At 40.3% G+C, this 27,611-nt stretch overlaps 1 protein-coding gene across 5 annotated transcripts in view; it reads left to right on the plus strand.

Moving 5' to 3' along the window:
* pipox (pipecolic acid oxidase) overlaps positions 1-27,611 on the plus strand; it is an 82,749-nt gene that overhangs the window by 21,362 nt on the left and 33,776 nt on the right. For 4 of the 5 annotated variants that reach the window (XM_059973306.1, XM_059973302.1, XM_059973303.1 and 1 more), the window contains 2 exons: positions 7,228-7,441; positions 21,392-21,574. In XM_059973306.1, coding sequence (XP_059829289.1) covers positions 7,280-7,441; positions 21,392-21,574 — 345 coding nt within the window. In that variant the 5' untranslated portion in view covers positions 7,228-7,279. The remainder of the gene's footprint in view (positions 1-7,227; positions 7,442-21,391; positions 21,575-27,611) is intronic. The other variant, XM_059973304.1, reaches the window with a different exon arrangement.

Genomic DNA, 27,611 nt, shown 5'->3' on the forward strand with positions numbered 1-27,611 from the left:
TGGCATTTCACCTCTTTCCGATCTTTCCGATTTCACCTCTTTATTATTTCCACTTTATTTTCAATCGCAATCACTTCCCATCAATGGAACAGAAACACTGCGGGCGGTGGGTCCGGAGCTGCGCTGACTCTCAAGGTCCACTGAGTCCTAAGGACCACTGCACTGAATTCCCCGGGTCCAAAAGTCCATTGCACTGAGACAGGTTAAATGAGACAAGTGGAGGCCGTGCTGGGTTTGGGTATTTGATCCTCCACAATATTGCACGTGGGAATTTAAATGGCAGGTGGCAGTGTTTTTTTTTTCACAATGTTGAGTTGCGAGCTTAATATCAACTTGGCACGGGAGCAGTTTTCACTGGATCAGACTCGGGAACCTCTGTTCTCCAGCCTGGCGTTGATCTCACTGTGCCATCAGCCGACTGGAACGGGGGGAGGGGGCGGGGTCAGGATGAATCTTGCTAAGGAAAATTTAAGCCAAATACAAAGTTACACAGTCAACACGGTGTCAATGGCAAGGACTTAAAATGGCGGACGGCGTCATGATCTGACTTAAAATGGCGGAAGATGTTCTCTTTCCTTGGTTCGTAAGTACGAGTTGTCCGTAAGTTGGATGTTAGTAACTTGGGGACTACCTGTAGTTTGATCCATTTTTAATACTATTTAAAAGAAAGGTTAAGATAATGGCCATACTAGAATGTATATTAAAACCAGACATTGAACCTTGAACAGCAAACACGAGGAAATCTGCAGATGCTGGAAATTCAAACAACAACACACACAAAATGCTGGTAGAACACAGCAGGCTAGGCAGCATCTGTAGGGAGAAGTGCTGTCGACGTTTCGGGCCGAGACCCTTCATCAGGACTAACCGAAAGGAAAGATAGTAAGAGATTTGAACCTTGAAATAAGGTAACCAAGCAACAGATTTGGCTGAGAACCCAATACAGTTTCCAGAAAAAGGGCCCTTCCCCCCCTACCTCCTCCCAAAGGCCAACTCTTAACGAACAAAAATTAATTGAGAAATTAGCTGTGATACCCTTCATTTATTTGGGACAGTATGCTGCTTAATTTGGGCAGGAGACTTGTTGAACAATTTCTAGCCAGCATTAGTCGAGGACATTTTTGTCACTGTTAAACACTACACATTGCTTAGAGCAAATAGTTTTTAAATAGCATCAGTTACATGTGTTTGGGTTAAAAAAGCAATGATTTTTGTCATTGATAGTTGGCAAGAAATAAGGAGTTAGACAATTCAGAACTGTTTGCTCACTGTGATTTCAAGCATTCAGGCTTGGAAATGTCAGAAACAGCCAGGATTGAAAATGAAACAATTTCACTACTTCAGCATGTTAGGAACTACAATGAATTTGAAGGTATTTACAATCATCTTGAATGTTACAATGAAAATTAAGATTTGGAGACTGCAATTGTCAAAAGGATGGTATGAAGGCAGTCCATTATTTACACTAGGTGTCTGTACTGATTTTGTTCATTTGCAGTCAATCAAAAGAAAACGACAGCGTGCACTGGAGAAATGCCTCCATTGATAACTATAGCGAACGAATATACAGTTTTATAGTACTGTGCTATTGATACGCGTTCTGACTTGTTACACAGGCTACATCCACACTAGACCGGATAATTTTGAAAACGCCGGTTTTGCGTAAAAACAATAGACGTCCACACTATGCGTTTTTGAAAATATCTCTATCCACATCAAAATGGAGATTTCGGCGTATCTCCTCCTACTGGGCATGTGCAGGACACATCTACCGAAAACAATTGACATGTTTGGTGTCGAAACTCGCCGTAAAAGTGTGCGTTTGTGCAGTTACAGACTAGAAAAACTTTAAATAATGGACAGCTGTTGGCTTTCGCGTAGGAGAACTTAAAAGTAAAATAAAACAAATGTTGGAGCGTAGGGAGGCAACCGACAGGGAGTTCATGGACCGGTTGACCCGGCTGACGACGAACATTGAAAAACTTTAAAAGACTGACTAACTCTGTTGCATTAATAAAGCACCTTGTTAAATGTATAAAACATATCTACATTAGTATTATCTTGTATTTCCATACAATGTTACATTAGGCTATTACACATCTACTGTCAGAGAAGTACTTGCATTAATAGGTAAACCGCTTTCATACAAGCAAGGACAGAAAACAGGCCAAAGTGAGGATACCTATTTATTCAGTAAGTTATGGGTCAAAGTACTTGGTGAGTACATTTCTAACCCTTCTGGCTTCAGTCTCATTGCTGTCTGTTCTGAAATTGTTAGGTTGCGTTCAAGAAAACAATGACATTGCGTGCTGCCGTCTGATAGTGTTTTCAGATATCCCCAGTTAACCTGTCCACACTGATCTGCCCGAACAGCATTTTCAAAAATACCCACCCTGGAAAGCGTTTCTGAAAAGCTCCGGTATTGGGGGACCATTTTAGTGTCATTTTAGTGTGGAGGAAGGGTAAAAACGAAGAGAAAAAGCTTCGGTTACATATTTATCTGGTGTAGTGTGGACACAGCCACAGTTTGTCTTTTTTTATACCTTTTTAACTTTCTATTAAACAATGGCTAATTAGGGTAGTTGCTTAATTGGGCCAAAATGTACTGGTCCCGGTGTGTCCCAATTAACCGGAATACACTGTACCACCAGGCTCAAAAGCAGCTTCTGTCCCATTGATATCAGACACCTGAAGAGAGCCCTTGTATGGTAAGGTGAACTCTTAACCTTGCAATTTACCTCAATATGATCTTCCACCTTTTTATTTACCTGCATTGCACTTTCTCTGTAGCAGTTACTCTTAATTCTGCACTGTTATTGTTTTATATTGTTTTCCCTTGCTGCGTTGTGTAAAGAATTAATCTGCATGAACAGTATGGCAAGCAATGTTTTCATGGTATCTCAGTACATGTGACAATAACAAATCAATACCAGTAATAAAAGTGAAGTGCACACAGTGTCTGATGATTCTTCCATGAATTTCTAGCCTTCGCCCTGCTAATGAACCATTAATTTAGGGAATTCCTTCTTTCTGTCCTTCTCTTGAGAAGTGCCAATTAGTACTTATTATCTATACCTACGCTCTTCCATCTTCCATCTCTACCAGTATGAATCTAAAAGAATTTCATTCCGCTTTCTTGGAAATCTGTAATACGGGTTCAATATTCAATTTCAATCTGATTAGAATCAGTCTGTCATGCCCCAGTAATGCAACAACCAGTCTTTATTTATATTATCAGCAGTTTTCCATTCATCACTACTTAAGTTCCATTTTTAAACCGTGCTGAGGTGTTTCCTGTACACTTTGTAAGTTGAACTGTTGCTATCAATGTCTGTTCAAATTGCAAAGATAAGATTCCATAGCCTTTTCAGGATAAAGAGCAAATTGCATTTGACTGGAGTTTTATGGTTCGTTATCAGAGGGTGATAACTGTAACTGATTGTAACTGATCTTGTGGATGTGGCTAGTAAAAAGTGTCTGATAATGCCCTGTATGTTAGTCTTGATGTCACAATGGAAATCTGTAGAATTACAAGAATCTTATAGCAGTGAATATACGAGCTTAGCCAGGGGAAAGAATACAAAGGGATAGAAACCAAATGAAGTTTCTACTATTTTTGCAATTACCTCTTTGCTCATAAGGAATGTGTGAATCCAAAATGGTGAAGCCACATTTCCAGTTTTCCAAAATAAATATGATAAAAGGGGGGGGGGGTCAGGAAAAGGGGAATACATTTTCCTGTGATATAATAGAGATTACGCTGTTTCTTTCTTTGCCCCTCTCAAAAATCTTTATTTTTCTTTCTCGTTCTTTCTATTTTAACTGCAAATCATAAGTTTCTGCCTTGCCTCTGTCCTTGTATCTACTGTTCATGGCCTTCTTTGTTCTCTTATGATTGAACCAGTGTTTTCAGTAATGTTTAAGACAGCTTGTCAATTCCCAGCTGTAAACCATTCACTAATTTCCACTTTTGGTCATAACAAGAAATGTACATTTTCACTTACCCCTCAGTTTATAAAATGCTGCTTTTGCTGATGGAATTTAATTAATGGTTGGATGGAAGAATTTAATTCTTCTGTCCTGTAGAAGGATCTTGGCCCAAAACATTGACTGTTTACTCATTTCCATAGATAACTGCCTGACCTGCTGATCTTTTCCCGTGTCTTCTGTGGGTGGCTCTGGATTTCCAGCATCTGCAGATTCTCTTGTGTTTAATGGTAGCTCCCTATTCTGCAATATGGAATAAACTGTGTGAACAACTAGGCCCCATTTGAACACACTAATAATCATTGGCTTTTATTAACAACCTCTTGAGCTTTTGCTATCAGCCCTTAATCAGTGTCATTGGAGAGAACTGTGACCCTGAGTAAAAGTGTACATAGTTACTTGTCATAGGTAGAGTTCTCCTGTTTTAACGTGCAGTTTAAGAAAATATGTTGAAAATCCCATGGAACTATTTTTCAGTCCAGGGTAGTCTGGTTATATTACAGTGTTGTTGAAGATGGATCTGGATTATTGACCCAAAGCAGAACTCATGCTGAAACAATGCAAATCATTTACCTACTTGCTAGAGTACAGCTGGTCATTGTGAATGCTTGAGAATTTATTTGAGTGAGAGTGGGGGAGAAAACATAAATTTCATTCAATTTAAAAATCGTCCGAACTGAGACTATGAATTCTATTTTACTTATATATTTAGAGATATAGTGCAGAATAAGTAAATAAAATTCTAAAGCATGCTTTACTCAACACCACGTCTTTCCTCTCTCCTGTCCAAACAACAGATGTGAGCTAATCTGTAAGTAACAATGTAGGGTGGAAATCAAAGGATGTTGTAATGTATAGTTTTATGGATTTGTTGCAGAAGTTTCAAATTGTTCTTACATGAAATCCAAATTCAAAATACTTGTTTCTCAAAGCCCACTTTAAGATTATTTATTGTATGTTCAAGTTCCATGTCTTAGTGTGGAGTAAGTCTGAAATGTCATTGAAACAATAACCCTGAGCTCCCATATAAATTTCCTAAACTGTCATTTCATGGCCTCTGGCCATTTCACGTGACACTTTGCTCTATGCACCTTTTTCCGCCTTCTCCTACTCTTTGTTTCTCCCCACTTTGCAAGGCCAGGAATAATTCTACCAAATAGCTGGCTGGACGGTGTATATATTAAATATAATCACCTTCCTGTTCCTGTTCTGCCCTCTTCACAGGGAGAGAGATGGATGCCATGTCGGGGAATTGCTCAAAACACTATCAATCTAAATCTGCCTTAAAGAGCAGGGTAACTACCGAATTTATTTTTCTACCTGCTGTGATCAAGCATCCTGTTGCGATTGGCTGTTCAGACAAGAGTCAAAGAGAGGTTTCGCTATTGTGGATTGGTTGTTGTTTGAACAAGGCAGCGATTCAAACTCTGTCAGAATCAGGTTTATACTTATGTCTTATAGGAAATGCAATTTGTAGCTTTATGGCAGCAGTTGGTACAAATACATAAAATTACTATCAATTATAGAACAAATAGTGCAGAGATGGTACACATCGACTTTCATATGGTTTCATATGGATGGTTGGAGAGAAGTGTTACTGGATCATTGACTGTAAGTCTTTAGGCTCTTGTAATGGTAGTAACAAGAAGAAGGCATGTGCTGGATGATGAGAGTCCTTAATGATGGCTGCCTCCATCTTAAGGCACCTTCACTTGAAGATGTGGAAGAGCTACCTGAGTCTACAACCCTCTGTGAACTCTTGTGATCCCGTCCATTGGATTCTTCATTCTAGACTGTGATATAAGCAGTCAGAATGATCTCCAGTGTATATAGTTGATGCCATGCTGTCTTTTTGATTGTATCAATATGTTGGGCCCAGATAGATCCTCTGAGATGCTGACACCCTGGGAACCCTTTCCCCTACTGACCCCTCAATAAGGATTTGTGCGTGTTCTTGGTCTTGCTGACATTTAATACAAAGTTGGCATCATGACACCCCTTATCCAGTTGATCTACCTCGCTCCTGTCTGACTCTCATTGCTACCTAAGATTCTGCCTACAACATCTGCGAGTTTATGGATCGTGTTTGAGCTGTGCTTATCCATGTAGTCGTGAGAGTGGAGAGTAGAGTTGTGGGCTAGGCATGCACCCTGGAGGTGTGCCTATGCTGATTGTCAGCGAGGAGGAGATCTTACCACTGACCCATACTGACTGTGATCTCCTGATAAGGAAATCAAGATCCTGTTGCAGAGGAAGGTGCAGAGGCCCAGGTTTAGAAGCTTGGTGATTATTGCTGAGGCAATGATGGAATTGAATAATTGAATGATGTGATTCATAAACAGCAGCCTGACATATTTTTTTACTGTCGTCTAAGTGCTTCAAAGAAATGTGACTAGATCAATAGGTCAGAGTATATGACCCACTTTGGGAGTAGGTCACTGGGCTTCCCTGTTCTGTAGTTTAATTATACAAACTGTGGCTGAGCAGTTTAGAAGTAAGCTAAAGACAGCAAGATGAGGAGCATCTGTGGCAAGTTAAACAAAATTATTACTTCAGGTCAATGACCTTTTATTAACTCTGATATTAAGTAAACAACCTACAATGTTAACTCTTTTCTATAGATGTAGTTATTTTCTATGTTTGTATTGGATTTTGCAACATCTGCCGTGTATTGTGTTTGACTGAATCCAGGTTCTATCACTCCACCGAAACTGCGATGACTTGCAGTAACAGGGATCATGCAATTCGTGTCTGGATTGGATAGAGAAATTCTGCTATGGTCCGCCCCACCCTCTTGTTTCGTGACCTCTGCTGGAAGGGCAAGGGGACTGGGTGAGAATTGGATCTTATTGGCGGGAGATTGCTATCCCAGCGGAATAACTTCCAGTCACTTGTAGTTACAGAGCCAAGTTGCTGCCACTGGAACAACAGGCAATCTGCCGAAGGAACGCAGCAGGTTGAGCACCGTATTGGGGAGAAAGAGACTGTTGATGTTTCAGGTCGAGATCATGTTCCAAGTTTTCTCCTGAAACATCGACAAGTCCATCCACAGTGTTCTGACTCAATTCCTATCATCTGTGTTCTCTTATTCCTCTATTATTACCACAGAGTCTTGTCTCCAACAAGCTCTGACATCTCCTGGAAAGAGACAGGGAGGGAAAGCAACTGTTGGGAAGAGAAGTAAAAAGACATCAATGAAAGTTTTTATAATAAAGTGATTAACCTTGTGCTTTTTTGCAGGCAAACAGGGTTATTGCTTCTTGGCCAAGAAAAGGACCCAGAGTTTCAAGCCATGAAGACAACATTGATTGACAGCAAAGTCCCTATGACGACATTATCATCTGCAGACTTTTCAAAGAGGTTCCTAGCTATAAGTCTTCCTCAAGACGTTACAGCCATTCTCGAAGAAACAGCTGGGATCTTGTATGCGGATCGAGCATTGAGAACTCTGCAGGTAATGCAAGAGAAAGGGGGCAGGACTTGTGTTCATGAATACAGGAAATCTCAAAATGCTTTGAAGCCAATGAGATGCTTCTGAAAATGCAGTTAGTGTTGTAATACTCTGATGTCCCTGTCAGTTTGTGAACAGCAAAAACTCTGGACTAGACAACCCTATTCTGCAAAATAATGCCACAGGATCTCATTTTGGCATCTTATTAAAAAATGACACCTCTTGACAGTGTAATGTTCCTTTGGTGCTACACTGGAACATTTTTTGATCTTCATTCATTTTTAAAATTTGGAATAGTAAACCAGTAAAGTCATAATAATCTAAAGTATTATTTCACAATAAATCTGGTTAACATAATCATCATTTTCTCTGTCAGCTGCATTAAAATTGGTATTCCACCCTGGAAAACTGTAGCTGTATTCCAGGTAGAAAAACAATGTTAAAGTCCTTTCGGTGTTCAGTGTGTTAACCTAATACATGGAGTTATGTTAATAACATAGTACTATGCCAATAGGACTAGCAGGGCCCCAGGTTGTATCTTGTTGCAGTGACAAGATGCTTCATGTTGGTCATAGAGTAACACACGGAAAAGGCTGGAGGAACTCAGCAGATCAGACAGCGTCCATGGAGAGGAATAAACCATTGATCTATCAGGCCAAGACTCTTCATCAGGACTGCACCAGTCACTGGCCCAAAAGAATTACTATTTATTCTTCCATAGGTGCTGCTTGACCTGCTGAGTTCCTCCAGCATTTTGTGTGTATTGCACTGGATTTCTTAAATTTCCAAATCCTTTGTCTTTATCATTTTGGCCATAATATTGATTAGCTTGTACTTGTCTGGGCAAAACTGTTATTCGTAGCAGCAATTCAGCAATAAGATGCTGTTTTTTATTTTAAAAATAAAATATATTACAAAATTAAACAACAGCAGACTTCATTTACATGCCATCCCTAACGAGGTAAAATGTGCTTCACAACAACATTACTGAACATTAAAATATGAATTAGGGCAAATAAACAAAATCTTGATGAAAGGGAGAGGTTTTTAAAGAAGATTTGAGACGAGAATGAGGAGGTAGAGTGGCAGAGGGGTTTAGTGATGGGATTCTGAATCTTTGTGCTTTGGTGGATAACTATTGGCCACCAGTGACGTTGGGGATGTCACAGACATGGGAACAAGACCATGGAAGGATTTGAATAAAAGGACAAGAATTTTCAAGCAGAGGTTTCAGTCAACAAGGAGCCGCTGTTCGTCAAAAAGCACTAGACTCCTGCGGGTTCATGGCTGTTGCTTGGGAAAGTGAGGAGTTAGCCAGATTGATTTTTTTTTTGCAATGAAGCTGCAAATGCAGAAGATGTTTGCAGCAGGTCTAACCACCTGGTGCAGGTTTTCAAGATCTGAAGTAAGCTAAGAGAGTGTCTCTGAATTTTATTTTTCATGATTCAAGCAAGGTTAAATGTATGGAGGTTTACTATTGAATCTGGTGAATGTCATGAGATCAAATGACAAAATTCTGTGAATTTTATAGACTTCAGTTTGTCACTGTAAACAGTAACAACTGAAACATGAAGAAGTCAAAGAATATTTTGTGTGCAGTTTAATATTCAATGCCCAAAAAGTTTATCAAACAATTATCCATGGCTGCTTTTTTGGTACACTATATCAAATGAGGAAACTGCCCTTTTGCATCTCCATCTGTCTTTCAAGATTTGCTCTTCTAGTTCTCAGAACTGGCTCTCAAATGCAAACATCCATGTCAAGATATAGACTGTGTTACACCGTGAAATGTATGTGATCTAACATGATTGCTTTTGTTCCTTAAAATTGTCTTGTTAAACGAGTGATCTTTTGGAAGTTGTTAACCAGGATTGTAAAATTGAGTTTGTCGCTGAGGAGCAGATATCGTGGAAACCACAGTGGTTGTAGGCAGTCAATCTGGATTGTATTTGAGTCAGATTCAGATTCATTTATCACAGTGAAATGCATCATTTGTCTTAACAACCAACACATCCAAGGATGAGCTGAGGACAGCCTGCAAGTGTCATCACACATTCCAATGCCAACATAAGCATGCTTACAATGCTTGGCAGAACAGCACAGAACACAACAAGCACCAAAGCAACAGCAGCGAAACAAGCCCCTTTCCTCCCCCTGCCCATGTCCGTAGACAATCCTCCAACTCCAGGATAGCCTCCAGTCTCCAACCACCAGACTTTGACTTCAGACTTCTGGTTAACCTTCACGCTACAATCTTCAGTGTTGTCCCCTAGACTAGTCGATGGCGGTACCTCAAACTCCAGGCTTGAACATCCTAGGATGCCAACTAGCCAGCCCTCATGCCTCCTTGCGCCTCCTTCTCCCACTGACATCTTATCCTGACTGTCCTGGAGCGTAGAATGGAGATGTAGACTCCAGATACTACTTTTCCCATGTCCAATTCACAGGCCATTAAGCGCAGAGCAAAGGCCTCAACTCTGGATATCCCTCGTTGGCCATTCACGTGGCTGGATTTGAACACAGAGCTCAGAGTGGAGACTTGACCCATTAACTCCTCCTCATCCTTGTCCCTAAACACCTTTCCGACTTCTAACACCCCACATCACTGTTCCTAAACCTGAACATTCCCCTCTCTTTGCCCAAAACAATCCCTACAAACCAAAAGAAACTACTAAATCTGAGACATAATCTTGAACAAGAGTGCAGCTTGGCGCTGTCTTGACCAGGAAGTCTCTAAAAGTCTCTCTTTGCTTGCAACATTTTAGCTGGTATAATTGTACATTTTTGGTCTTGAAAAGCTTTCCTGGAAACAATGGCAAATTGAAACAGGAAGGAATTTAAAAAATAACATAGGACCATATGCTAAAACTCTTTGAGAAGCAACAGAACCCTTAAACATTTGGGTAATTTGGTTTCTTAAAATGAAACAAAAATGAGAACAAAAATAAAAAATATTCTTTACATAATTTTCCCATTGCAAAAATGGTGGTCCTCATTTTAACTGTTTTTGTTTTTTAAATAATAAGGGAAGGGGTTTTGTTTCAGGCCAGTATTTCCAACAGCTTAGTTGTGCTCTGTTAGAGTTTAGAATTAGAAGGAAAGAACAGGAGTATTCCCAAGTCCACAACAGATCATTAAGTTTCTTCTGAAAGATCTGTCTGACCAGGAACTATCAAATAATATATATAGGTTCCACATTGCTCTAGTAGTTATTTCAGTAAATTTTAATCCAGAGACCGTTTCATAAATTTGTTGATAGCATTATTCCTCTTGCAACCCTTTGATGTTGTATTGTTAGATTGTTACAGTTTAGCTAGCTCATATCAGTAATTTCAGCAGTTCCAGGAACTGAATATTCTCTCTGTTGAAGGTGCCTGGGTGCTTTTGATCATTCTAATTTTATAAGTTCATTAAGTCTGTTTGTTAAGTATCTCTTTAGCAAGATTTGGGTATTACTTGAATAGACTCTATGAATTATTCTGGATAGCAGCTGATTGCAATTTATCATCAGTAAACTTAGTTGATACAGAATAAAAACTGGAAATGCAGGAAATACTCAGCAGGTCAGGAAAGAAAAGGTGGGCAAATAGTGATTCGTTGTAGAGCACTACAACATGGAACAAGTCATTCAGCCCATCCAGTCCATGCCAACCTTTTTCTCTGCCTAGTCCCATTTATGCACACCCAGACCATAGACTTCCATGCCCCTCTCATCCACGTACCTATCCAAACTTCTCTAAAATGTTGAAATCGACCCCTCATCCATCAGTTCCACTGACTCTTTGTTCCACACTCCCACCACCCTCTGTGGGGAAGCCCTCCCCCTCAGGTTCCCCATAAATATTTCACATTTCACCCTAAATCCCAGGTTTTATCCTGGTTTTGTTTGAATTATTGAATTGGTTCAGCACAGCAGTATTAGTCAAAGGACCTATTCCTGTGCTGTACTGTTCTATGTTTTGTGCTCAAATAAATTCCTAACCTATTCAACATTTCCCTGTGAGTCAGGTTCACAAGTCCTAGCAACATCCTTGTGAATTCTCTCTGCACTCTTTCAAGATACTGATACGTTTCCTATAGGTGACCAGAACTGTACACAATACTCACAATGTGACCTCACAGACATTTTAAACAAGATAACATCCTGAATCCTGTATTCATTGCTTTGACTTATGAATATTTGCTAAAATCTCTCTTTATGACCCTCATCTACCTGTGACACTACTTTCATGGAATTGTGGATTTTGATGCACCATCAATAACTCTCGGAGGCAGGAAGTGAACGATAGGCTTTTATTAGCAGCAAAAAAGGGAGCCCACTCCATCTCGGAGACTGAGGGAGGAGCAGTGCCCCAATCGCCTTTATACAAGGGTCTGTGGGAGGAGCCACAGGAGCAGTCAGCAGAGGGGCATGACCAGACAGGTATACATGGTTTATCACAGATTTGTATTCCCAGATCTCTTTGTATTCTGCTCATTTCAGTGCCCTACCATTCACTGTGTGAATCCGACCTTGGATTGTCCTCCCAAAGGGTCGCACCTGATACTTGTTTGTATTTAATTCCATCAATCCACTTTTACAGCTTGTCCGTACTTTAATAGTTTTATATATATAAAGTATAATGCCTACTACCAAAACTATAATGTAATTCCCATAAAAAAATCATAAAACCTACAGAAAAAATACTGAAAGTAAGGGACTATGGTCCAGAAAAAAGAATAAACTTAATCTAAAGAGGAATTATGAAAGTATTCAAGAAAAGGTCCCCACCCCTTATGAAACTTTATGTCCAAATTGAAAAGTGATTAATGAATCTTTTCAAGGTTTAAACAGGGCATAATATCACTAAGCCATTGAGCATGAGTGGGTGGGGCAACATCTCTCCACTTGAGAAAAACTGAGTGTCTAGCCAAAAGAGAGGCAAAAGGTAGTGTTCCCTCTTTCTCCAACTTATCCTTCGATACATTGATGACTACATTAGTGCTGCTTCCTGCACCCATGGTGAGCTCGTCAATTTCATTGACTTTGCCTCTAACTTTCACCCAGCCCTCAAATTCACATGGTCCATCTCAGACACTTCTCTCCCCTTTCTCGATCTCTCGGTCTCCATCTCTAGAGACAGACTGTCCACTGACATCTTCTATGAACCTACTGACTCCCATAACTACCTTGATTATACCTTTTCCCACCCTGCCAAATGCAAAAACTCTATTCCCTATTCCCAGTTCCTCCATCTCCGCTGCATCTGCTCCAAGGATGAGGCTTTCCATTCCAGGACATCCCAAATGTCCTCTTTCTTTAAGAATCGTGGCTTCCCTTCTGCCGTCATCAATGATGCCCTTACCTGCATCTCCTCCATTTCCCGCACTTTGGTCCTCACCCCATCCTCCCGTCACCACAATAGGGACCGTGTCCCCCTTGTCCTCACCTATCACCCCACCAGCCTCCGGATCCAGCATATTATCTTCCGCAACTTCCGCCACCTTCAACAGGACCCCACCACTATGCACATCTTTCCCTCTCTACCCCTCTCTGCTTTTCACAGGGATTGTTCCTTCTGCGACTGCCTGGTCCACACGTCCCTCCCCACAGATCTCCCAGCAGGCACTTATCCCTGCAAGCGTAAGTGCTACACCTATCCCTACACCTCCTCTCTTACCACTATTCAGGGCCCCAAACTGTCCTTCCAGGTGAGGCAACACTTCACTTGTGAGTCTGTTGGGGTAATCTATTGCATCCGGTGCTCCCGGTGTGGCCTCCTCTACATCAGCGAGACCCGACGCAGATTGGGGGACCGCTTCGTCCGCCACAACATTCAGAATCTCCCGGTTGCCACTCACTTCAACTCTCCTTCACATTCCCATTCGGATATGTCCATACATGGCCTCCTCTACTGCCGTGATGAGGCCAAACTTCAGTTGGAGGAACAACACCTCATATACTGTCTGGGTAGTCTCCAGCCCCTTGGTATGAACATCGAATTCTCCAACTTCTGGTAATTCTTTCCCTCTCCCTTCCCCCCATCCCACTTTCACTCTGCCTCCTCCTCCAGCTGTCTATCACCTCTGTCATGATTCTGCCTTCTTCTACTACCCATAGTGCTTTCCCCTTAGATTCCTTCTTCACCTCTCTGGCCTATCTCCTCCCTGCTTCCCCTCCACCACCCTTTGATTTTTCCTCTGATTGGTTTTTCACCTGGCACATTCCACCCTCCTCCCACCTTCATCTTCAGTCCTGACAAAGGGTCTCGGCCCGAAACGTTGACTGCTCCTTTCAACGGATGCTGCCCAACCTGCTGAGTTCATCCAGCTTGTTTGTATGTGTTGATTTGACCACAGCATCTGCAGTGTACTTTGTGTTTACTAAAAGATAGTGTTCAATGTTTAGTCAGACTCAGACGCATGTCTGCCTCACCCAAGGTACCAAAAAGGGCAGTCAGAGGGTTAGGTTTTAAGTGGCAATTAAGAACGTGGGATAAAGATTAAAAAAACTTCTCTCCAGAATTACTGTAGACTAGGACAAGCCCAGTACATATGAATAAGAGAAGCCTCACCCCCTTTACATTGTCACAAACAGGACTAATGTCAGGATAAAACTGTGATAATTTATTTTTAAACATATGAGCCCTATGTACAACCTTAAACTGCAAAAGGCAGTGGTGAGCACATAAAGAGGTTGAATGAACTGACTTAAGAATTGAATCCCAAACTGCATCAGATAAAGAAATATTTAAATCACGCTCTCAAGCAGTTCCAATTTTATCAAAGGGGGCATGCCTCAAGGTCACTATCTTAACATGAATAGAAGATATTAAGCCTTTACCCAATTCCCAATTAATAGAGAAGCATTAGTATTTCACAACCTCCCTTTCACAGTAGTTAATAATCAATTTACTTACCTTGGTATTACAGTAACAAGGAACTTCAAGAATCTTTTTCGCGAAAATTTTGCTAATTTTTTAAATTCTACAAAACAGAGTTTGACACAGTGGTCACCCTTATCCATGTTTCTGGTAGGTTGAATTAATGTTGTTAAAATGTATATCCTTACTAAATTTTTATACTTATTTCAGTCTATACCAATTTTTATTTCTAAAGCTTTTTTTGATTTGTTAGATTCTATCATTTTGTCCTATCTATGGAAGGACAAACGTTCTAGACTTAATAAAGCTCACCTTCAAAAACCTAAAAGGGAAGATGGTATGGCTTTGTCTAACTTCCATTTATATCATTGGGCAGCCAATATTGTCTTACTTTATGGTCCTTCTTTCATAATCAGTCTGACTAACCAAAATGGGTGGCAATGGAGTTGAACTCTCGTAAGGATCTCTCGTTTTCTGCACTTCTTGGATCTGCACTTCCTTGTCACTCACCTGGACTAGTTATTAATCCTTTTATTAGACGCACTCTGAGAATATGGGCTCAGTTTAGAAAATATAATCAGCTTTCATGATTTCTCTCTGTCTAGTCCTATTTTACACAATCATCTTTTCCTACCTTCTATGCAAGACTCAAAATTTCATGACTGGTATAGAAAGGGCATTCAGCACTTTGAAGATCTTTTCATAGATAATCGTTTTGCAACTTTTCAACAACTATCTGTAAAGTTTAACATACCTAATACTCATTTCTTTAGATATCTTCAAATTAGACATTTCTTTAATCCTTTAATATCAAATTTTCCTGAGATGCCTGAGAAAAACATTGTGGACCTGTTTCTTTGTATTAATAGATAACAAACCCTTCTGACCCAACAAGCTCACACTATCTAATTACACCCACGTAACCTACTAGCCTTCTAGCTCGTACATATTTGGAATGTGGAATGAAATACAGTCATGGGGAGAATGTACAAACTCCTTACAGATAGTGATGGAATTGAAGCCGGGATGCAGGCACTGTAACACAGTTATGTTAAACACTACACCACCAAAGCCACCCATCAAATATGTTCAAAGATTGTTCAGATTACCATCTATTTATAAGGAACTTTACTAAATTCAGGCCACTTCTTCAGTCGGGCGCCATGGTGATGTAATGGATAGCACATACTAATACAGCTCAGGGTGTCATTGTTCAGAGTTCAATTCCAGCATCCTTTGTAAGATGTCTGTGTGTGTTCCCTGCGGAATGTGTGGGTTTTTCCAGGTGCACTGCTTTTTCTCCCTCAGTCCAAAGGTGTACCAATTAGTAGGTTAACTGGTCATTGTAAATTGTCCCGTGATTAGGTTAAGGTTAGATCAGGGGTTGTTGAGGATTGCTGGGCAGCACAGCTCAAAGGGCTGTATCTTTAAATAATTAAGTATGAACTGGATCTTGTGTTTTTGGTTGTTAATGTCCATTATTTTCTATTGGACTGCAGCCTATATATATTTCCAGACAAAATAATACTTCACTGCTATTGGAAAACCATGCTATTTTCAACAGAAGGCGTGTATTTTCTCAGAGGAGGGTTATTTGAATAAGTTATTGTCCTTTAAACTATGAGATTAACTTCTGCACAATGTTTTGATTTATTCATCATTAAAGAGTTGTTTTGGACGCTAGGACTAGAACATTCTTTCAGTAAATGGTATTCTCATGTCTAGTTTACATTTTCTTAGAGATGTACCTTTCTCTCCTGAGACATTGATGCCATGGATTTTGCAATTACCCGTGAAATTGTGTTCACTGTCGACTCAAAAGTAAGTTATCTACAAAGACTAAATGATTAGTCTGATGAGAATTTCCCCTTTCCTTGAAAGTTGTTTCAGTCAGACTCAGATTTAGATGATGTCTGATGCTTAGTGACAATGATATCATCAAGCTAGGTGTTCAACCACTCTCATTAAATAATTCTCATTATTATTTTGTCCAACTTACATTGAGCAAACAGCTTACAGCATATGAAATGAACATAGGCAGAAGCACCTATATAAAGATATTTTATTTGCAAGGTGTGTGGTTTTTATGAACTAATCAAGGGAGTGATCATCTAGATGTAGATTTTAGCAGTAAAGACTTTAAGAACATTAATTGTGTTTTAGGGTGTTAAGAAGCTATCTCATTTGGTGAGCTGTAACACTAAGAACAAACTTGCTTTGTAAGTAGTTGAATTTTTCATTAGTGAACCAATTTCTGCTCATTCCACTGGGAAAGTCGGCAACAACAATCTCATTGAATCAATGGCATCAACTTCTGGTTTTCTGTGTTTCACTACATGTCTTCATTCTTTATCTGTTCATACATCCTGTATTATAACAGCGGGTATAAATAGCCTCACTGTTTCTGTCACCAAAAGTTCTAGGCTGTTAGTGTTTGCATAAGCATGCTATAACTGTTCTTCAATGGAGTTTTATATTTGTTTGCCTTCATTGGAATTAGCAAAGAACATTATTTGTTGTATTTTACCCCATATTTTATTTCTAATTTTTATTTAAAGATACAGTGCAGAACTGGCCCTTCCACCCCAACACTTTGCACTGCCCAGCAATCCACCTATTTAACTCTAGCCCAATCAAGGGGCAGTTTACAATGACCAATTAACCTACTACCCGGTAAGCCTTTGAAATTTGGGAGGAAACCTGAGTATCCAAGCGCTTACAGGGAGAGAAGTTAAAAACTCCGTACAGCCAGCGTTGGAATTGAACTCTGAACTCCAATACCCCAAGCTGTAATCGTGTCACACTAACCGCAGGTAGTAAACAAATGGCTCAGAATTTTTAAATTGTACAACATGTCCTATATTTATAAGTAAGTTTGATTAATCAGTTCCTAACTATACAAACATCTGTGTGCTTAATTCATTGTCATAGGAGCAGAAGTAGGCCATTCAGCCCATTGTGACTGCTCTGCCATTCCATCATAGTAATTTATTACCGCTCTCAACCCCATTCCCCTGCCTCCTCCCTGTAATCTTTGACCCCCTTACTAACCATGAACCTATCAACCTCCACTTTAGATATACCCAATGACTTGTCCACTACAGCCATCTGTGGCAATGAATTCCACATGTTCACCACCTTCCGGCCAAAGAAATTCTTTCTCAGCTCTGTTCTAAAGGAAAGTCCCTCTACTCCGAGGCTCTTCCCTCTGTATTATAAACCTCAACTATAGGAAACATCTTCTCCACATCTTCTCTATCTAGGCCGTTTAATATTTGGTAGGTTTCCATAAGAACCCCTTATTTTTTTAAACTCCATTGAGTATAGACCCAGAGCCATCAGCTGGGCAATAATTAACACAAAGTTAAAATAATGGTGTATTTCAATAATATAGCATTATTTCAACTTTAAAATATGGTTTTCAGAGTTTCAGATAGAAATAGATTCTGTGCCAGCATGGAAATAATTTTGTATTTTTCCTGAATGATATCTAATTTTTGAATGAAAACCATGTTGTGATTGTGTGAAATACCTTGTGGCTGCCTCTTGTAAACATAGGAGCACTTCCTGACTTTGACCTGAGAATTGAAGACTCAGGTTTAACTGAGTTTTATTAAGAAAGCTGTTAACAGTGACACCAGGTTCTTGGCAAAGCTCTATACTAAAATCAGTATTCTAAATCTCCTCTAGGATACCACTTCTGTCCAGTCTTCCCTCAAATGTGTAATGACCAGTGTGCACAAAAATATTGTGTTGTGCATTTTTTTTGCCCAGTGACAACATCATGTGTGCACTAATTTCTTCAATAAAAACAATATAAATAAGCCTTTAAAATCTGCAGACAAATCATCACAAACTCCATGTTGTCAACTCCATCCCATCAGAAAGGAACTGTGATTGTTTACGATTGTGAATTATATTTCATGAGGTGGAGGGTGACAACATTTTGTGCATGGTTTATGTTCCTTTGTGCGCTAGTAGCGAAAGGTATGTGTGCACACATCTTAAAGGGAACTTTGCTTCTGTCATTCTTACATTCTTTCGAGTCTGTCTACTCAGATGCATCTGAAGAAACCAATTTAATCTTGATTTCAATCCTCCATGGTGACTAATCTGATTTTTTTTAATGTGAAATTTGCAAGGCAGTTCAGTTACTTAGTTCTGTAATAACCAGATTCTGCTCAATGTTGCATTCATACCCAAATACTTTATCCCTTTCTACCTGTAGACTTTTGCTCTTGTGAGCAAACCCGGCAGCATCATGGCAAGCTCCTTCTGTTCTGTTCCGTCCTGTTGTTGTTGGCAAAATTCCTAATTAGCAAGGGGACAGTTGATTGCGCTTGTGGTCACTGCAGAGAAAGGCCACTTTAACAAAGATGACCTTAAACTTCCTCTCAGTTCTGTATAGGATGTTGCCTAGAGTGGGGGAGTCTAGGACCGGAGGGCACAGTCTCAGAACAGAAGGATGGTCCTTTAGAACAGAGATGAGGAAGAATTTCTTTAGCCAGAGGATGATGAATCTGTGGAATTCATTGCCACATACAGCTGTGGAGGCCAAGTTATTTGATACATTTGAAGTGAAGGCTGATAGGTTCTTGATTAGTCAGGACATCAAACATTACGGGGAGAAGGCAGAAGAATCAGGTTGAGAGAGATAATGTATCAGTCATGGTGAAATGCTGGACCAGACCCAAATCTGCTCCTGTGTCTTATGGTCAGTAACTTCTCTGGTATTACAAAAGCATAGGTTCATACCACAGGTAACCAAAATATTAACAAATGCATGGTATTTGGAAAAGCTGCACACTTTCTTAAGCCTTACTTGGCCAAGCTTCCCATCATGCCATCTGATAACTGTTTACAGCTGTTCATAAAAATAAAAATCAAGGGATTTGTAGGATACTGCACTGTCTTCTTCCACAGTCTGAAGCTTAAACTGGAACTCTAACTCAGAATCTAAAAGTAGGTGTGAAGAAACTTTGGTGTCCAAGTGCTATTCTCCTCTATCAACATGAGGCTTGTTAGTAAGTTTAAAAAGATGGCAAGCATATTTGTTGATACGGATTTTCCTGCACTGATACATGAAAAGATAATTGATTTTTTAAAAGTTAGTTTTTTTATGTACAATAAATATCAGCTCAAAAAATACATAAGCCTCATAATAAAGTTTACAAGTCCACAGAGTCCAAGCAGGAGTAATTAATGTTCATGCTGTGGATTTGGTATGGGTATATGAAAGAAAATGAGGCATGACGGTAATGCAAATACAGAGCCTGCATTAAACAGATTTAGTGTTGCTTCTGATTGTGTTTAGAATTTGATTGAAAAGATAACAGGAGACATAAAAGACAACAGATGTGAAGCAACAAATAAACTGCTGGAAGAACCCAAAAGGTCAACCAGTATTTGTTGAGGACCGTTGCAGGATTTTGGCTTTGAAAACTTAACAGTTCTTTTCCTCCCAACAGATGTTGCTCGACCTATTGACTCCTCCAACTGGTTGTTCATTATTACGTCTAACAGCTCTTGTAATATGCAATGAGTGCAGTGAAGCCAAAGCAGATGGGGAAATGGAGGGGGTAACAGAAGCCATGAAAACTATCTTAGAGAAGGAGAGAGGAGATCGAGACTTTTTAAATGGTGTGAGAGCCTCTGGCAGAGGCTCAGGCAGATTCTAACCACTTTGTAGGTTAAAAAGTGAGAACATTCAGGAACATTTATTACCGTACAACCATCAGGTTCCTGAACCAGCATGGATAACTTTAATCACCATTAATCTGAACTGATTCTATGACCTACAAACTCACTTTCAAGGACTCTTTACAACTCATGTCCTCGGTATTATTTTTCATTTGCACAACTGGTCATCTTTTATACTTCGATTATATGTCAGTCTTTGTTTATGCATAGCTTTATTGTAAATCCTATTGTACTTTTCCTCTGAAAATGCCCGCAAGAAAATTACTACTTTGATTATATATTTACTTTGAATGTTGAACCTTGGAGACAAGCAGGTCTGTGTTTGAAGAAAGGGGAGAATATTGTAGTGACACGAAGTGCTTAGAACTTCCAGTGATGGTTTCTTGCAAGTAGGTTAAATTTTGTTTGTTCTGTGTTGATCATATGAATAGTCAAGGGTAAAAATTACCTATTATGGCAGAAGTACCAAATTGTGAAGTTGGAGTATGTTCACAACTGGAACTTCACTAACATATGCTAAAAGTATTGATAAGCCTCCTCACAGTGCCACCTTCAGGCAAAGCAGACATGTGGTTTGAAATGGAATGCCTATCCATTTTAATATAGAACAGTGAGCTTGAATAATACCTAAACTTAATACATCAAGTTGTTGGAGCCTAGATTTTTATATACTTGATCCTAGATTTGATCTTAAGTGTCTTTAGATATCAGTATCAATATCTCATATAACTTCCATTTCTATTACAGAGTTTCAAGATGTGCAAGAGATATGAAATACATTAATAAATAGCATATTATTATCTAATTCTGCTCGAGAAAGAATCAGAATCATAATTAGGTTTCGTATCATTATCATATGTCATGAAGATTGTTGCTTTGTCGCAGTAGTACATTGCAATGCGTTATACTAGAAACTATAGATTACAATAAGAAGTATATACAAAAAATTAAATTAAATAAGTAGTGTAAAAATAGAAAGGGAAAATACTGAGGTAGTATTTGTAGGTTCATTGTCCATTCAGAAAAGTCATGGCAAAGGGAACGAAGATGTTCCTGAAATGTTGAGTGTGTGTCTTTCTTGATGTTAGCAATGAAAAGAGGACATGTCATGGGTGACGAGGGGTCCTTACTGATGAATCCTACCTTTTTGAGGCATCACCTTTTGAAACTGCCCTGGATGCTGGGTAGATAATGGATTACCGAGATATAAGACTGGGAAACTGGTTAACAGGTATCTCGAATGTGAGAAAAAGGCAATAATTTAAATGGGGTAGAGAAATTCTTCAGTTCATTAATATAATAAATATATTTTCTGGATGATGGAGAAATAATTATTAGAAATAATGACGAGTTTTCATGATTTCACAAGAGAGAATTGAACCATTTGCAGGATTTGTTCCGAAGATATGGAGGAACCATTCGTGATGGTGAGCAAGTTGTTGAAATACAGCCTGGTAGAATGGTTACCGTGACAACCACCAGAGGAACTTACAGAACAAAAAATCTGGTGATTACTGCTGGCCCTTGGACAAACAAACTATTGAACCTTGTGGGACTACAGCTTCCTCTGAAGGTATTTGATGGATCTTCAGTTCACTCTATGCTAACATCACCCTTAGAAACATAGAAACATAGAAATTAGGTGCAGGAGTAGGCCATTCGGCCGTTAGAGCCTGCACCGCCATTCAGTATGATAATGGCTGATCATCCAACTCAGAACCCTGTACCTGCTTACTCGCCATACCCCCTGATCCCTTTAGCCACAAGGGCCATATCTAACTTCCTCCTAAATAAAGCCAATGAACCAGCCTCATCTGTTTCCTGTGGCAGAGAATTCCACAGATTCACCACTCTATGTGTGAAGAAGTTTTTCCTCATCTCGGTCCTAAAAGGCTTCCCCTTTATCCTTAAACTGTGACCCCTCGTTCTGGACTTCCCCAACATTGGAAACAATCTTCCTGCATCTAGCCTGTCCAATCCCTTTAGAATTTTATAAGTTTCATAAGATCCCCCCCAATCTTCTAAATTCTAGTGAGTATAAGCCTAGTCGATCCAGTCTTTCTTCATATGAAAGTCCTGCCACCCCAGGAATCAATCTGGTGAACCTTCTCTACACTCCCTCTATGGCAAGAATGTCTTTCCTCAGATTAGGGGACCAAAACTGCACACAATATTCTAGGTGCAGTCTCACCAAGGCCTTGTACAACTGCAGTAGAACCTCCCTGCTCCTGTACTCAAATCCTTTTGCTATGAATGCCAACATACCATTTGCCTTTTTCTCCGCCTGCTGTACCTGCATGCCCACCTTCAATGACTGGTGTACAATGACACCCAGGTCTTGTTACATCTCCCCTTTTCCTAATTGGCCACCGTTCAGATAATAATCTGTTTTCCTGTTCTTGCAACCAAAGTGGATAACCTCACATTTATCCACATTAAATTGGATCTGCCATGAATTTGCCTACTCACCTAACCTATCCAAGTCATCCTGCATCCTCTTAGAATCCTCCTCACAGTTAACACCGCCGCCCAGCTTCGTGTCATCTGCAAAGTTGGAGATGCTGCATTTAATTCCCTCATCTATATCATTAATATATATTGTAAACAATTGGGGTCCCAGCGCTGAGCCTTGTGGTACCCCACTAGTCACTGCCTGCCATTCTGAAAAGGTCCCGTTTACTCCCACTCTTTGCTTCCTGTCTGCCAACCAATTCTCTATCCACATCAGTACCATACCCCCAATACCATGTGCTTTAAGTTTGCACACTAATCTCCTGTGTGGGACCTTGTCAAAAGCCTTTTGAAAATCTAAATATACCACATCCACTGTCTCTCCCCTATCCACTCTACTAGTTAGATCTCCAAAAAAATCTATAAGATTCGTCAGACATGATTTTCCTTTCACAAATCCATGCTGACTTTGTCCGATGATTTCACCTCTTTCCAAATGTGCTGTTGTCGCATCTTTGATAACCGACTCTAGCATTTCCCCCGCCACTGATGTCAGAGTAACCGGTCTATAATACCCCGGTTTCTCTCTCCCTCCTTTTATAAAAAGTGGGGTCACATTAGCCACCCTCCAATCCACAGGAACTAATCCAGGATCTAAGGAATTTTGAAAAATTATCACTAATGCATCCACTATTTCTTGGGCTACTTCCTTAAGCACTCCGGGATGCAGACCATCTGGCCCTGGGGATTTATCTGCCTTTAATCCCTTCAATTTACCTAACACCACTTCCCTACTAACATGTATTTCCCTCAGTTCCTCCATCTCACTAGACCCTCGGTCCTTTACTATTTCCGGAAGATTATTTATGTCCTCCTTAGTGAAGACAGAACCAAAGTAGTTATTCAATTGGTCTGCCATGTCTTTGTTCCCTATGATCAATTCACCTGTTTCTGACTGTAAAGGACCTACATTTGACTTGACCAATCTTTTTCTTTTCACGTATCTATAAAAGCTTTTACAGTCAGTTTTTATGTTCCCTGCCAGCTTTCTCTCGTAATCTTTTTTCCCTTTCCTAATTAAGCCCTTTGTCCTCCTCTGCTGATCCCTGAATTTCTCCCATTCCTCAGGTGTGCTGCTTTTTTTTTGCTAATTTATATGTTTCTTCTTTGGACTTGATACTATCCCTAATTTCCCTTGTCAGCCACGGGTGCACTACCTTCCCTGGTTTATTCTTTTGCCAAACTGGGATGAACAATTGTTGTAGTTCATCCATGTGATCTTTAAATGCTTGCCATTGCATATCCACCATCAACCCTTTAAGAATCATTTGCCAGTCTTTCTTAGCTAATTCACGTCTCATACCTTCAAAGTTACCCTTCTTTAAGTTCAGAACCTTTGTTTCTGAATTAACTATTTCACTCTCCATCTTAATGAAGAATTCCACCATATTATGGTCACTCTTACCCAAGGGGCCTCGCCGACAAGATTGCTAATTAACCCTTCTCGTTGCTCAATACCCAATCTAGAATGGCCTGCTCTCTAGTTGGTTCCTTGACATGTTGGTTCAGAAAACCATCCTGCATACATTCCAAGAAATCCTCTTCCTCAGCACCCTTACCAATTTGGTTCACCCAATCTATATGTAGATTGAAGTCACCCATTATAACTACTGTTCCTTTATTGCACGCATTTCTAATTTACTGTTTAATGCCATCCCCAACCTCACTACTACTGTTAGGTGGCCTGTACACAGCTCCCACCAGTGTTTTCTGCCCCTTAGTGTTAAGCAGCTCTACCCATATCGATTCCACATCCTCCAGGCTAATGTCCTTCCTTTCTATTGTGTTAATCTCCTCTCTAACCAGCAATGCTACCCCACCTCCTTTTCCTTCCTGTCTATCCCTCCTGAATATTGAATATCCCTGGACATTGAGCTCCCATCCTTGGTCATCCTGGAGCCATGTCTCTGTGATCCTGACTATATCATATTCATTAATAACTATCTGCACATTCAATTCATCCACCTTTTTTCAAATGCTCCTCGCATTGACACACAAAGCCTTCAGGCTTGTTTTTACAACACTCTTAGCCCTTATACAATTATGTTGAAAAGTGGCTCTTTTTGCTTTTTGCCCTGGATTTGCCTGCCTGCCACTTTTACTTTTCACCTTACTACTTTTTGCTTCTACCCTCATTTTACACCCTTCTGTCTCTCTGCACTTGTTTCCATCCCCCTGCCACATTAGTTTAAAGCCTCCTGAACAGCAGTAGCAAACGCTCCCCCTAGGACATTGGTTCCAGTCCAGCCCAGGTGCAGACCGTCCTGTTTATACCAGTCCCACCTCCCCCAGAACTGGTTACAATACCCCAGAAATTTGAATCCCTTCCCCTCGCACCATTTTTCAAGCCACGCGTTAATCTGAAATATCCTCCTATTTCTACTCTGACAAGCACATGGCACTGGTAGTAATCCAGAGATTATTACCTTTGTGGTCCTACTTTTTAGTTTATCTCCTAACTCCCTTGTTACGTACCCCATAACTGGGTCACTTACCAGCAAAGATAGAGAGGTCCATTGAAGTCTGATGGTACTATTTTAATAGTATTTATTGATAAAAATACACAAGAATAATATCAATGCAAACATACAGATAATATACGTCGTCACTACTAAGTCTAAAAGTGCGGGTATAATAATAATCACTAAGAAATAGCTCTGTCGTTGTCTAGGGGATAATGTATTGTCTGATGGAAATATAAAAGTCACTCAACATGCAGGCTGCAGCCTTTGGTTGGAGTCAAGAGAGAGAGTTTAAAACTTGCCCATTCCTTTTATGATGTCAATCCTTCAAGAGTCGTTGGGGCTGGTATCTCCTTTGTTTTAGCTTAAGCTGTTCTTCCGTGGTAAGGCCCACCAATTCTGAGGCAAATGGAAAAGGACGCACGTGGGCTTTCCACCGGCTGTCGCTATTACGCTGTTACAGGATTTCTAGCGTTTCTTCTGGTGCGTCTAAAGGGGCTGTTCCCCAGACCCTCTTTTATCCTGACTCACAGGGTCTCAGATGTCAATCAGGGTGGAGGGATGCCTCCCCTCAACCAGCCCACTTTTGGTCATTCCCTGAGGGCTTCATGTAAATAGCACAGCACTCAATACACAATTCCGTCTCCAAGAGACAATGGCCGTTTTCCGTGGCTTTGTATCGCTGAGGGGCCAGGACATTCCAAACGTCTCTCTCTCATTTCCTGGGTCTCCTGACCTGAATTAATAGCGATCTTGCGATTCTCAAAAAGGAGGGGGCTACTTTGGACCCTTCGGCCCCTCAGAGTTGGGCACAGGCGTAACACCCTAAATTCACCTTGTAGTACTTCATCCCGTTTTTTTACCTATATCGTTGGTACCTATGTGCACCACAACCACTGGCTGTTCACCCTCCCATTCCAGAATGTCCTGCAGCTGCTCAGAGACATCCTTGACCCTTGCACCAGGGAGGCAACATACCATCCTGGAGTCTTGTTTGCGGCTGCAGAAATGCCTATCTATTCCCCTTACAATCAAACCCCCTATCACTATAGCTCTCCCACTCCTTTTCCTTCCCTCCTGTGCCGCAGAGCCACCCATGGTGCAATGAACTCAGCTGCTGCTGCCTTCCCCTGATGAGACATCTCCTCCAACAGTTTCCAAAACAGTATATCTGCTTAGGAGGGAGATGACCTCAGGGGACTCCTGCACTACCTGCCTACTGCTACACTGTCTAGTGGCCACCCCTTCCCTTTCTGCCTGTGTAGCCTTTACCTGCAGTGTGGCCAACTCACTGAACGTGCTATTCACGACTTTCTCAGCATCGCGGATGCTCCAGTATGAATCCAATTGCAGCTCCAGACACTCAATGCAGTCTGCCAGAAGCTGCAATTGGACACACTTCCTGCACACATAGTTGTCAGGGACACTGGAAGTATCCCTGATTTCCCACATGCTGCAGGATGAACAAACCACAGGGCCAATCTCAGCTGCCATCTCAGCTACCCAATACTTCCCTCAACTTTTGAAACTTTCTCCTTTGAAAGGAATTTACCCGGCCTTACCTCACTTGGAGTGAAGCTCCTCCTCAGCCTCTTCTCGTCGAAACCTCTTGAGTCAAAGCCTCAAATCTCCACTCACTCACTGGCTACTTTCCACCCTTTTAACACTGTTCAATATAAAATGACCTCCAAATACATTGGTCCAATCAAAGCTACATGATCATGGAGCACTCCAGAAATCTTGTTTGGACCTAATATACCTTGACATTGTTGTACTATTGATAATCAATCGGGATTTAGAACTGAATAAGCTTAGCAATTAGCAATGGCTGCTTTGTAATCATTGATCCTTGCTATTGATGCCCTTTCCATCCGCTGTTCACAGAATCCTGGTCACCTCCCACTGGCATTACTGATCCTAACAAATTCCTTCAATTGATTCCTGCATTTTAGAATGGCAGGTTTGGGGAGAAAAATACTCTACTTCCTTAGAATAAATAAGTTACCTTTATAAATACTGTTGCTGAGAAACCTTGCAAATCTCTCCTTGTGCATACATTTTGGCTAAATGCAGTGGGAGACCTTTTATTTTTTTTTAAGTGTTTTTCACAACCTCAAGGTATTCCGTTGCTCTTTACAGCTAATGAAATAAGTGTTATAACATTAGTGTTTTGGTTTAGGAAGAGCAGCTGCCAAGTTACACACAGGGAGCGCCATAAACTATATGACAACATAAATAGTTCTGATGACATTGACTGGGAGATACGGTAGCTGATATTCTGTTCTTCAAAATCATCTAAAGGCATCTTTTCCATCCATCTACAAAAGCAGATGAAGCTGTTCTTTATCCACTTAAATGAAAATCCTACTGTTGAAAATGTGGCTGTGTTATTCCCTCAGTACTGCACAAGTAAATGATAGCAATAATGTGTGAAAAGTTAATAATTTGAATGTCATAACAAATGTATCAAAATATTATCCCCAGGTAATTCTTTAACTCCCATTAAAACCTCACTTGAACTTTCAACTTCTGATGTAGAGACTTTAAGCTGGTACATAAAATAAAGAAGGCAGATATTGTAAGGTGAAGACAGGAGATTCTCCAAGACTATTGTCTTAACTTGGATATATAGTCATA

This window comes from Hypanus sabinus, chromosome 6 (assembly GCF_030144855.1).
Source record: "Hypanus sabinus isolate sHypSab1 chromosome 6, sHypSab1.hap1, whole genome shotgun sequence".
Lineage (NCBI taxonomy): Eukaryota > Metazoa > Chordata > Chondrichthyes > Myliobatiformes > Dasyatidae > Hypanus > Hypanus sabinus.